Here is a 13,678-nt window from a genome sequence, read left to right as displayed (position 1 = left end):
TGATCATAATGATGGGTATTGAGAGTTTTGTCCTAAGGCGTGATTGGTTAAATGAGTCAATAAACAGAGACCTTCACAAGTCTGCTGGTGCTCCAGTAAAACATGGTTCTGTTAAATATCAGTTTGAGATAGAAAGCTAAATAGAAAACCGGAGATGAATAAAGTGCTGACAGCATGAGCTTAAAATATAATTTTAGAAAGCCACTTGGATTTTGAAATATCAACATGAGAGTTAGTGTTTGTATTAATTTAAGTGTTTCTGTAATACAATAGAAGTTCCTAGTTCCTCCATGCTACAGTTGTAAAATTCATTATCTTATTTGCACTGGAAAAGTGACTGGGGACAGTGCATTAAAACTTGGAGAAAAGCCAGGCATCCTTTAATCTTGTTCTTTCAAGAAGCACCTGCTCTATTTATCATGCAGCTTGTTTCTTTTCCTCGTCAGAAGGAATTTCTGTGTATTCATAATGTGAGCTGGTGGTATTGTTGTTATTTCATTTCTTTTTCTTTATTTTTAATACACTTTTTATTTATTTCTTTTTTGTTAATACTTTAAATGTAAAATTAATAATAACAAAAAGAAGTATTTCCATTCTAAACTTATTTGAAATAGCCAAACAACTAAACCTCTAACTTCATTGCAGCTTCCTGTACCTAGGTGGTTTTGAATTTGAATGCCAACTTGTAAGCTTATAGGAGGCTTGTTTATCAAATTCAGGATGTGAAGTGATCTCTTCATGGTTGGATATATCTGAGCTCACATAAAAGCCTTGTTGTTACTTTAAGAAAATATCCACTGAATGGTCTGGGAAGTCTGATGCTCAATTGCTGAGGCTATTCAGGTGTGGAGCTGGTCAGAAGACCTTGGACAGAAGAGCTCTGGAAGGTTCTTATAAGAAACAATACACATAATAAATATTTAAGACAGAGGTTTTCAACCTTTTTGAGTTCACAGCTCTCTTGCCCAACTACATTCTTTCCGCGGCACCTCTGTGGGGCTCAGGAGAACTGGCAGCCTCTCACCCTTTTTCAAACACCCGCCCTTGTGGAGTGTTTCCTCAGCCTCCTCTTCTCTCTCCTCTCCTTGGGAGTCCCCTGGGCAGCTGCAGCTGCCGCCCCTGATCTCTGAGCTGCCCCCCCTCTGCCCCAAAGAGAGGTGCCTCCTCACACTTCCCCACAGGGGCATGGGAAGCACCCCCAGTCAACCCCAGAGGCACCGTCCACCTGGAGCAGGGGTTAGCAACCTTTTTCAGACCATGTGGTTGGCCGGACTATATTTTTTGGGGGGGAAATGAATGAATTCCTGTGCCCCACAAATAACCCAGAGATGCATTTTAAATAAAAGCACACATTCTACTCATGTAAAAACACCAGGCAGGCCCCACAAATAACCCAGAGATGCATTTTAAATAAAAGGACACATTCTACTCATGTAAAAACACATGGATTCCCAGACCGTCCACGGGCCGGATTGAGAAGGCAATTGGGCCGGATCTAGCCCACGGGCCTTAGGTTGCCGACCCCTGACCTGGAGAGTATGTAGCCAGGGCTGCTGCAACAAACATCCGCGCAAGCCTTTGGGAGGCAGAGATGCAAGACGGCATCAGAGGAGGGAGGGAAGGAAAGAAGGCCAGAGGCCAGTGTTGCCCGCAGCACCCCTGACCATCATTCAAGGCACGCCAGGGTGCCATAGCACACTGGTTGAAAACCACTGATTTAAGATAAAGCACCCAAGCTGAACTTTAATCAATTCACTCTTCTGCTGGCTCTTTTAGTTGGTGGATAGATAGATAGATAGATAGATAGATAGTACATTCTTTATGCTCATTATATTCTAATAGTTTAATATTCCCTGGTATATGGCAGTGACTGTGTGAATTGTGAACGAGGAAGCCCCTGGTTCAATCTTGTCTCTGTCAAGAACTTGCCCTAGACAAGTACAGAGGTTCCCCCAGTAGGAATCAGTCTTGGGATTTCACTTTCTCTGGAACAAACCCCTCCCCCCAGCTTTACCGTGGTCAAGAAAAACATCAATACTCACCCTTAACCATGGTTAACACTAACCACAGTTTCCCTTTTTGTGGGATCTGAAGCCCATTTGGTGATTGTTTACCATGGCTGAAGTGGCTAGACATGGGTAGTAGTTAACCGCAGTGAATAGTGCTGTTGTTTCTCTTAACTGTGGTTAAGGCAGAAGGGGGAATTTGCTTGATGGAACTATTGATGATCAAGGGTTTGTTTATAGGAGGGACCCTAGCTCAGTGGCAGACTACATGCAGAAGGACCAAGGTTAGATTTCTGCCATCCCCAGTAGCAGCTGAAGTTAAAGACCTCTGCCTGAGACCACAGAGAGCCACTGTGAGTCAGACCTTCAGTAGCCAACATAATGCTTTCTGTATGTTTGGAACTACAGCTTCCATCATCACTGACCATCGACCAAACTGCTTTGGGCTGATGGGAGTTGTAGTCCAAACAATCTTGAGCGTACTGCGTTGGCTCTCGGTGGAGTAGATAACACTGGGCTGTTATAAGGTGATTTCTTATGCCAGCAGCTTTGTTGTACACCTTTGGCTCTAAATTTTAGGCCATTTGGGTGAGATGGGATCAGAGCCCCCCACCCCATTTCCCTCCTCCTGCGCTTGGCTCAAAATTTTCGTTTCTGAGCTGGTGGTGCCAGGGAATCGCTGCTGATCTTCTCCATTTATAGCAGCCATGAATGCTCCTCTGAGAGAGTTTAAGTTGAGGAAGTGGTGTAGGTCACTGGCAGTTTTTTTCCTGATGTGGAAGATAAATCTACAAATGAGGAATTGTGAGACTTTAGTTACTTAGTCATAATTTAAAGGGGCCTTTTGTTTCAACGATTTGCATTGGATATAAATTTTCTTTGCAGTCAAGATTCCTTCCTCCTTGTGGCATGCTCTCCTCACTGGTTTCCTAGGGGAGGCTTGTAGAAAGTTGGCCTTGACACTGTATGTCTGTAGGATACTGTCTCCCATTAAAATGTATATCTGTGTGTTGTATTCACAGTGGAAATGCTCCATGAGAGAAGCTATTTCCTGAACACTCTAGATATAAATATTTCATGATTATTTTTTTTAAACCAAATTCTGAATGCAGTGTGTGTTGGGAATTGAAACCATAACCGAGTCTACTTAAAAGAGCAAATAACTTGAGTTCAGTTTCTTCCAAGCTTCCTTACATACATCTGGCTGTCAAAGCTGAGTGCCATTATAAACATCCTTTGTAGAATTGCATTCCTTGCCCTGACATCAGAGAGCTTCACAGAAACCCTTAGGACCAGGGGCATCGATAGGCTTGTGTGATAAATAGCTTAATTCAGTAAATAAAAGCATCTGCATTGCTGAGCACAGCTCATTTGAACTAAACAAGCCTGAAGTCTGTGTGATAATGTTCCCAGGGCTGTTAGGGCATAGACCAGCCTTGGGTCCCCTGATGTTGTTGGACTACAACACCCATAATCCCTGACAACTGGTCCTGCTAGCTAGGGATGATGGGAGTTGTAGTCCAACAACATTTGGGGACCCAAGGATGTGAAAGGTATAGAGAGTGCCAGCAGAGGCTGTCTTCCTTTAGGGAATAGACTTCCAGCTGTGAGGAACACTCTGGACTGACTCACATCTGGAGATGTTCCCTCTGCCTTGGAATAATTTTTGAGGCTTAACAGCTAGGAAAGGACAGTGGAATGAAGAGGTGGAGAAATCAGGAAGGACCACAAAGGCAGATGAGAACACCGAAGCCCAGAGTCAAATGATTTACCTTACCACATCTCCTTACTAATAAGGTATGAGGATAATACAGCTTGCAAGGTGACTTACTGCCTGTGTCTATCTAGATAACAAAAGGAGATGAACCTGGGCATGCCATAATCTAAAACTAAAAATAAAAATACTTGTTTAGTTTTAATTTGAAAAGTTCAAAAGCTTTCATTGCTTCAGTAATGCCTTTTAAAGAATGGAGACACACACTGATGTCCATAAGAGTGTGTTGAAGATAGTGTCATCATTGCCTGTGATGAATACTTTCCCTTTTTGTCCAGCTGTTGCCTACTGGTCAAATAGGGTTTGCAGCTTTCTGAAGCACCATGTACAGCTGCCAAGCCTATGCATGGAGATGGAGTGTGCATAGAACAGGGAATGATCCCTCTGTCTTCAAGTCGGGTTTTTTTTGCTGCGGGGGGCGGGGGGGCGGGGACAGGGATGGGGACGACACTTTCTGCCTCCAGGCACTGATTTTCTGGATCCAGGTATAAGCATTAATTTCCCCCATCTGGTTTGCTTGCCGTAGGCCTGTGCACACCGTTGGAAGAATGTCTACTATGAGACAGAGTACATCCTTCCTCACGGTTTTTGCAACATCATCCCACCCAATCTAGGGTCCAATGGCAAAAGGTTAATGCCTTGCTATGAAGGTAAGGGGATATTTTTCTTCTTTGTATGTACTACTGCTTGTGACTGAGTAGATGCTCACTATTAACTTCCAAAATTTGGTGCTCGGTGCATTTTAACTGTCTTTTTTTCTTGTATGAATGTAAACGGTATCCCTAAGAAAAACCTTAGACAGACAGACAGACAGATAGATAGATAGATAGATAGATACTTTATTTTCATTGTACATATACTTGCACTTTGACGTGCTTTCGAACTGCTAGGTTGGCAGGAGCTGGGACCGAGCAATGGGAGCTCACCCCGTCGCAGGAATTCAAACCGGCGAACTTCTGATCAGCAAGCCCTAGGCTCAGTGGTTTAGACCATAGTGCCAGCCACATCCCCAAATGTCTCTATAGGTCTCAGCAATTTTAGAGAAGTATCCTGGAAGGCATTTCCTTGGGTTTCCTGTGGTTTCTCTCCACCCTCCCAAGTGTCAGTCTGCTTCCCGTCCTCTTTGGAAGGCCTGGAGTCTGAAATGGGGTGGTTTGATGCAAGCAGTTCTTCCCTGTCTCTTCACTTTTGGCTCCAGTGGCAGGTTCTGGTATACTGCTGCTATTAGAAAAGGTTCTAGTTAACAATTTTGTTAGTTAGATGTGGTCAAAACTGGAGCTGTCTTGAAAGGATGGATTCATTACATTGGAGAGTAAAACTTTGCTGGATATTGTTTGAATTGGACCTAGGTATCTGATTTGTACGGTATGTCTCTCCCCCCCCCCCCAGTACCCTGTTTTCACAGTTTTTGGGTTCACGCCAAAGTTAGAATGTGGTGAAGAGTGCTCAGAGCAACACCCACCCCTCAAAACCCCATGCCAGATTGGATTTTGCAGTAGGTTTGGTCAGACTTTCACATTTGACAGCTGGCCACGCAACCAAAAACAACAACAACACCACAGAAAACTTGAGTTTAAGAAAAGCAGGCAACCACCCCCACCACAACAACTGTTGTGTGTCTGGAGATGGTGACTGCACTTCGGATCATTAGCAAAGTGCTTGCAGGCTTAACAAGTGTTTAGAGGAGAATTGTCTGGTTTTGGTTCTGTGTTTGGATCCGTCACTCCAGCTCAACTCTAATAAAATGAAAGGAAGCTATAAAATCCTCCCACTTAGGAGACTGTCTTGGGCTTTTCCCCTTTCATGTTGGTAGGTTCAGCCTGGATGGACTAAGAAGCGTCGTGCAGGTCGCACAATATTTGCTTTTATTACACATGCAAAATTATGGACAGAGGTGGCTCCTGGATCAGGCAGTCGCTTGTGTATGTTTTGGGTACCCATCACCTTTTCTGAGCAAAAACACCTCAGTTAATCAGACACAACTGCTATTAAAAATAGAACTGTGTGGACCCAAGATCTGTGAAGCAGCCAGTGGGAAATTGGCAGTTTGGCATTGTCTAGTGTGCAGTTGGTCGTGCTACAAACTGTCCTGAAAACTGGGGACTTGGTTTGTATGTCAGTTGCCAAACAGCACCGTCACATGCATTGAGTGGGGTGACTGAGTTTGCTTTTGGTGAACTCTGTCGCTTTCAACCTGAACTGCAGTTAATTAGCTTCATCTAAAGGGATGGCTACAATCCATTGCTCCGACTGGGATCCTCCCTTCCTGTAATAATCATTTTTAATGTGCCCTCCAGAAAGAAACAATGAAATCCTTGGCTGGGAGTTTGCAGCTAAAGATGGAACAAATGGAAATTGAGGGTGGGGAAGAAACAATCCAGGATGTAATTAGTTGCACAACAGCAGTCCAGTAGTATTTGCTGGATGTGAGCCTTTGATCGAGTCAGATTTATGTGCACCTTTTCCTGTGATAAGAAGGTCTCAAATGGATATGAGGTGGAATCTTAGGTAGTGTGGGTGTGAAGTCCTATGGGGCTGGTTCAGACTCAGGAGAGACACCCTCCACATCGACCAAGCAGCTCACACTCTACTATCACCTAAGATTCCACTACCATGAACAAGCAGAAGTTACCTATATTGGATTAAACTGCATCCTTACCTTCTCCATTTCCTTCCTGCTGGCTGCTGTGATTTGTGCGTAACTGTGCCCCTGAAGGACCAGGTGCGCAGCCTGGGAGTCATTTTGGACTCACAGCTGTCCATGGAGGCGCAGGTTAATTCTGTGTCCAGGGCAGCTGTCTACCAGCTCCATCTGGTACGCAGGCTGAGACCCTACCTGCCCGCAGACTGTCTTGCCAGAGTGGTACATGCTCTAGTTATCTCCCGCTTGGACTACTGCAATGCGCTCTATGTGGGGCTACCTTTGAAGGTGACCCGGAAACTGCAATTAATCCAAAACGTGGCAGCTAGACTGGTGACTGGGAGTGGCCGCCGGGACCACATAACACCGGTCCTGAGAGATCTACATTGGCTCCCAGTACGTTTCCGAGCACAATTCAAAAGTGTTGGTGCTGACCTTTAAAGCCCTAAACGGCCTCGGTCCTGTATACCTGAAGGAGCATCTCCACCCCCATCGTTCAGCCCGGACACTGAGATCCAGCGCCGAGGGCCTTCTGTCGGTTCCCTCACTGCGAGAAGCAAAGCTGCAGGGAACCAGGCAGAGGGCCTTCTCGGTAGTGGCGCCCGCCCTGTGGAACGCCCTCCCATCAGAGGTCAAGGGAATAAACAACTACCTGACATTCAGAAAATACCTGAAGGCAGCCCTGTTTAGGGAAGTTTTTAATCTGTGATATTTTATTTTTATTTTTTTTACAAAGAATTTATTAGTTTTCCACATAATACAAACAAAACAAAACGACAATACAACAACAAATACAACAAAACAAACACCAATATTTCTTATTCATCTTAAAAAAAAAAAAATTCTTGTTTCAAATCTTACTAAATGACTTCCCCCGTCCTCTCTCCTTTGTTTCCAATTCCAATCCACTTTGATAACTTCTCATCTTTAAATTTAGAATCATCAAAATTATCTAAACAAACTTCTTAATATTCAATTATTACATATAATGTTCACAATAACAAACAAACTTCTTAATATTTATTTTTAACTTCATGATATAACCTATTACTTCTTAGCTCCAATCTTACATCTGACTTCTCATATATAAATTTAAAATCATCAAAATTATCTAAACAAACTTCTTAATGTTCAATTATTACATATAATGTTCATAATAACAAACAAACTTCTTAATTTTTATTTTTAACTTCATGATATAACCTATTACTTCTTAGCTCCTAATCTGTGATATTTTAAATGTATTTTAATATTTGATAGAAGCCGCCCAGAGTGGCTGGGGAGACCCAGCCAAATGGGTGGGGTACAAAGAATAAATTATTATTATTATTATTTTATTTAATTTTTTTATTTCTATACTGCTTAATGTATTGAAAATATCTCTCAGCAGTGTATAAAAAAGAAGCAACAGCAGACAGCTTAAACAAAATATTACAAAAATATGTGGTTACATATAGACATGTTGCATCAACACAAAGTTACTAATACAAATTCATTTTCCTTCTGACACACCTTCCCTCTCAGCTTCTGGGTTCTCACTCAGGGTCCAAACAAACTCCTGACTCACCCACAAAAGTCTCACACCGAGAAGAGTTCCTGGAAGCAACGGATATCGCCCTGGTCTCTCACTCTGGACTTGTTACTGATAATAAGAAAATCTTAAGGGCCATTACATCAAAAGTGGGGTATTGGAAACATGGGTTTCAGAGCATGCTTCTGAAACCGCTGTTTCTAGTGGGTATCTCCATTGCTTCTCAAATGCTGCAAGGGTGCCCTTTTTAGATGTATGGCTGGTCAATGTAGAAAAAGCATGGGAATTTAAAAGTTAGAATTGGTTAGTATGCTGCAGTCTTTGACACAGTCATTCTCTGTAGGCAACATCACACCATCCAAAAAATGACCTTGTGAGTTAAGTTCTGCCTCTAAAACTTCCCAGAAAAAAAGGGATGGCCTGAGCTGACCAGCACATTCCTTTATGCTCCCTCCCCCTTCAGATTAAAAAAAAATTGTTTAGTTTGAGGAAACAAGTAAAAAAAAAAAACCTGCTCTTTGCAAAGTTTGCCTAACCATATAAATAACTCCATTACATGGCTTAGCTGAAACATGGCAGAGGCCCAAGTTTATCTGCCCATTTCCCTATTTTCATAGTTTCCCAATGATTTGCTGTTTAAAATCATCGTAGGACCACTGAAGGGGCTGCCTTAACACAAAACAACTGCTGCGTTTTCTCTTTGCTGCTGCCTTTGGATGCAACATCAATGTTGGAATGAACAGAAAGTGCAAGATGCCGTTGGGGGGAGCTTTCTGCTTTAGATGCCACACAGATATGAAGAAATATATTCATAATAGGAATAGCTACCAAAGTGAATTGGTGTCATTTTGTGCCAAATGCATGCGTGTCTGTTGATGACCATGCATTATGGGAATAAATGCCAGTGTGCCGTTGTTGGCACTGGTCTGTCTCCAGAAACAACGGCGTATGCCTCCAGGGGCGAAGTCGAACTGCGCTGTAAGCAGCACCAAAGTGACCTTCCCGGGGCGCAAGCCTGGGAAGTGTGTCTGGAGGTCCTGGGCTGCCCAGTTGACAGTACCCCTCTCTCGGCCTTGCTGATGTGGTCCAAAGAAAAGCAGAGCAATACATCAGGCACCAGCTTGGCTGCTGGAGTTGCGGGAAGGAGGTGTAGAAGGTGCCATCCAAACATTTTAGGGACTTGACTCCAGATTTGTGTAGGGTTTCCTCTTTAGCATTTTCTTCTTCCGAAGATAGCCTGCAAGGCAGAAGAGGTTTAGGATCCATTTTCCTTCTCCTAGATGGGCTACCTTCCCAGGCTTACAAGTCTGCCCCTGACAGAGTACTATAGTATCACAAAAATAACCCCATATTTGAGGGGGGGGAAGGGTTATCTGTGTGAGAAAGGGCCCTATGCACTTACTGAAGTAGATATACAGAATTCCTCATGAAGTGGAATCTTCATCTCAGGGTCGTGAGTTCAAGTCCTACACAATTGGGCAAGCGATTCCCGCATGGCAAGGGGGTTGGACTAGATGACATTTCGTGGTCCCTTCCAACTCTACAATTCTCTGTGCAGATATGAAGGCCCAGGTGGTCAGTGTGTGCATGGGGCTGCCGAGTGCCTCTCCTCATGCTTTCTCCTGTTGTGTCTCAGAGCTTTGCAAAGGGGGTTGGCTAAGATGGCCAATCCTTTCTCATTGTTTCTTGAACAATTGATCAGGATATGCCAGCCCCGTGGAAGAAATGCTCTTGCTTCAGGAGGTTGATTGCCTAGAATGAATGGGGCTTGCGTGCTCTTCCTGCTTCACGCAAGAGGCCCATTCTTTTTCTCAGCCATCTTTTCTATAGCTCTGTTTCTGCCTGCAACACAACATCTCCTTGTTCCTCCCTGCATTGTTTTTTTCCTCACCCACACCTCAAATCTATTTCCTTTTTTTCTCATGTGTAGATGAGAGTGGAGCTCTGTTATTTGTGCTCTACATGCCCTTCTCTTCATTCAGTCATTTTCATATTATACAGCAACGCGGGGTTTAAGAAATAACCCTTATTATATATACTCTTGATCAACCGATTTGGTTATTTCCATATTGTTGTTAGCTGTGACTGTCGCCCACCTCATTCCTAACGATTAATGTCCAGTATCTGCTCGGGAAAATTTTCTGTGCTTTGCATGGTTTGGCTTGGCACTAACTTAAACCAGATTGCTTTGATAACAGCTGCCTAATAATTGTGCTGCTCTGCCCTCCATTCCACTTTTCAGGAAGTCTTTTATCAAGTCTGTGGCCATTTGGGCCCATCTGCACTATACAATTAAAGCAGCATCACGACACTTTAGATAGTCATGGCCTCCCCCAGAGCATTATGGGAACTGTAGTTTTCTGAGGGTGCTGGGTGTTGTTAGGAGACTCCTGTTCCCCACATCACCACAATTCCCAGATTTCCCTGGGAAGAGGGATTGCTTGTTAAGCCACTCAGGGGATTGTAGCTCTGTGATAAGAGTCTCCTAACAACTCTCAGCAGCTGTAACAAACTTCAGTTTCCAGGATTAGTTGGTGGGGACTGTTATGAATTAAAGTGGTTTGATATAGTGCATAAATGGCCTCTGTCAATACTTAGCTTTCTTAGTTTATGTTACCTCAGACCACTGTCTTATCAACATATTATTCATACGAATTTTTCTGTTTTGTAGGCCTTAGGAATGAAATCCTGACCCCGATCAGGAGTCTCCCCACTTGTTTTTTTGCTGGGATTTACCCAGTACAAATGATCTTCATATTTGTTAAAAGTGGAAATAATTGCTGGCCATTCCGGTCAATATTCCCTTTTCTTTTATACAGACTCTTTCTATGTACAAGCTAAGGGTTCATTATTCAGTTCTTGTGGTCTGTCAAACCATGAGGAATACATTTGGTTCCAAAGAGACAATCTGCAAAGTACATTCCTTATAATTTAGCAATGAGTCGGTGGTTGGATGTTTGAGAGTGTTACCAGGTTACATGGCGGTTCCCCCCCCCCCCGAAACTGAAGCACACTATGTTTTCCTTGAAACCCCAGTTATCACGGGGGAGCATGTTGCAAGAAGCAGGAAGTGGGAATAAATGCTGTAATGATACTCTGATTTTCTTGCCAGAGATTTGAATGTGAAGTTCAGAAGCTGTTCAGATGAAGGACAGAGGCGCAAGATTCTAGTAAAGATTGGAGCCCTGAACACTTTGATTCTTATGGCACAGCTACACTGCACATTTAAACTAGTTTCATGTTGTATTCACTTGTTTTCATTTGGCTCAGATAAATCTGGGAATTGTAGTTTGGTGAGTGGACAGTTCTTTTAAGAGACCCTTTGTTAGTTCTTTCTCAATACTACAATTCCCAGGGTGCCGTGGTTTGTAGCAACAGCCTTTAAGCGGGTTTGCCATTTGGTTTAAATTTTCCAGAGCGAGTGGAAGTGAGGTAGAGAAGAAAACTTAAATAAACACCATAGAAGAAAATAATTTTCATGAAGGGCTTGGAGGACACACCAGACAAGAACTTTATTGTCTCTCTTTGACAAGGACAGACTAGACACAGAAAACTCCTTTTACCCAGGGTCAACTAAGTCCAGTGCCACCTAGTGATTAAACCATATAATGACACTATCCACATTTTGTCTGCTAAGTTAGCTATAAATTAGTACCCTGTCAAGCATGGTTCTATGGAGTTCTCAGTGTGACTGGTTATCATGATTCATTTATTTTGCCCAAAATGGCTGCTTCTGGATGTGCAGTAGCTTTCAATTTTTCTTCAGAAAAGCCCTGTTAGTTCTGTGCTATGCTGAATTTTTTCTACCTTACAGAGATGATGTGTATAACTGGGATGGTCTTGCTTAAAGGTGGGTGAACAGGCAATCCTGTCTTATCTTGAAGAAAGCAGAGTAGTAATTCAGAGGTGCAAAACCAGAGGAATATTCATGGTTGGCATTAGTGGTGCCACGTGCCGAGTATTCCCTGTGCCTCTGTTGCGTTCTCAGAGGCTCTGGGCTGCTCTTGTTGTTGTCCTCGTGGTCTTATTGATATTGTTATAGCACCATCAATGTACATGCCGCTTTATAGCCTAACATAAGCCCATGGAATAGGTCTCTGCCCCAAAGTGTTTACATTCCAAATTATCACAGTGGGAGGAAAAAGAGTAAAGGGAAAGACACGGAAAGAATGTCAAGAGAAGACCTGGGAGAGGCAGGGCATCAAGAATCAATGTGAGCAAACGCCGTTCTGTATTCTTCAGCTTCATTCTGGTTGGGGACCAAAGGGTTAAGTCAGTCCGCCTCTGATCAATGCTTTCAACCTTAATTGAGTTGCTGCGATTTACAAGCTATCAGGCTGCCCCCGGCATACAGGTCTCCCCCTCTCTCATTCTCGAGTCTCACGACTGGTCTCCCATCCTAAATGGTCAGAGGCTGTTTCCTGGGCCCTTTCAGATTTCACAAACGGGGAAATGATATCTGTTTACAGTGCTGTTCCTCCAAAGCTTGGCTTTGACAATACCCATGTACTGTGGCAAAGGAGCCTGGATTTCTGAGGTTTTTGTGAATTTCGGAGATTTCCCAGTGCTGGCTCCGCCGACGGCCTCCTGCAACTCAGCGCTGAGCAGCACATGTGGAATGAAGCGGACGGGACTGTGCAACTGCGAACCACACACATTTGGCAGGGACTGACGTGACTGTGTTTGTCCCCCCTCCCCTTTAATCCTTCTCCTTGCTAGAGTATAAGAAGAAATACGGCGAAGAGCATGGCTCATGCCAGGCCGGAATAGCAGGCTTCTTCACAGAGGTGAGTGGTGGAGCTTCGGCCAAGACCTCCCGGTTACTACGGTGTAAAAGTCTCCGAATCGAGAAACTTGCCTTCAGCTTTCAAGCTTTCGGTGCAGCAGTTTCCCAGCGTTTATGTTGCCTTTTTATTCTGCAGCTTTGCATATGAAACTATGCAGGAACTATTAGATACCTAGTGATTTTGCACACTCCCAGTTCACTTACTTAATAGGCGCTTATTTTAACACCATGCACACATCCAGATGCAACATAGCCAGCTGGTCCATCTATGACTGGCACAGACTCTCCAAGGTTTCAGGCAGGAGTCTAATGGGATTTGAACCTAATATCTTTTCTATGCAAAGGATTTGCTCTACAGCTGAGCTGTGGCCATTCCTTGCTGCGTGATGTATTGCGAAGGCAAAAGTGTGGGAAGCCACACCCGCATCCAGAAAAGCTGTGCAAAAGCCACTGCAGTTGTCCCTTGTTTAGCCTCTGCCACCCTCACTGACTGTGATGAATCCTATGCTTTGGGGCTCTCAGAAATTGGCCTGAGCGTTATGTGGCTTGTGGGTCTCAGTCTCAGGTGCAATGGCTTAGTGTGACTTTGCCCCCCTCAAAATCTTTTATCTTTTATGGGTGCAGGTTTTGGGGGGCCCTGGACAAAGCGCTCTTGATGGGGCTCTTCCCAGTCAGCCGGCTGGGTTGCATTTAGGGGAGTGGGCTGCTCATCCATGATGATGGCAGTGGCATTTATTGGAGCGATGAGCCCCAAATCAGTGGGCATACGTAAGGGGCAAGGCCAGTGTATTTAAGCTGATGCCTCTAAACAGTTGGCTCCTGGAGTGGGGGGGTGTCAAGCCACCTGCCGTGATTGCCCCTGACTCTGCAATGGGCATCAAGGAGCTGGCGGCAGAAATAGTGAAGGTGGAGGTTGGCCCAGGTGGCAGCAGTGGACTGC

The 13,678-nt window shown here is 44.0% G+C and overlaps 1 protein-coding gene across 2 annotated transcripts in view; it reads left to right on the top strand.

Annotated features, from left to right (window-relative positions):
* The window catches only part of ITGA9 (integrin subunit alpha 9), a 212,925-nt gene that overhangs the window by 19,726 nt on the left and 179,521 nt on the right, over positions 1-13,678 (top strand). For both annotated transcript variants that reach the window (XM_033164920.1, XM_033164921.1), the window contains exons 4-5: positions 4,307-4,430; positions 12,672-12,739. In XM_033164920.1, coding sequence (XP_033020811.1) covers positions 4,307-4,430; positions 12,672-12,739 — 192 coding nt within the window. The remainder of the gene's footprint in view (positions 1-4,306; positions 4,431-12,671; positions 12,740-13,678) is intronic.

This window comes from Lacerta agilis, chromosome 12, assembly GCF_009819535.1.
Source record: "Lacerta agilis isolate rLacAgi1 chromosome 12, rLacAgi1.pri, whole genome shotgun sequence".
Taxonomy (NCBI): domain Eukaryota; kingdom Metazoa; phylum Chordata; class Lepidosauria; order Squamata; family Lacertidae; genus Lacerta; species Lacerta agilis.
The sequence above is the reverse complement of the archived record's forward strand: the minus strand, read 5'-3'. Positions and strand labels throughout refer to the sequence as shown.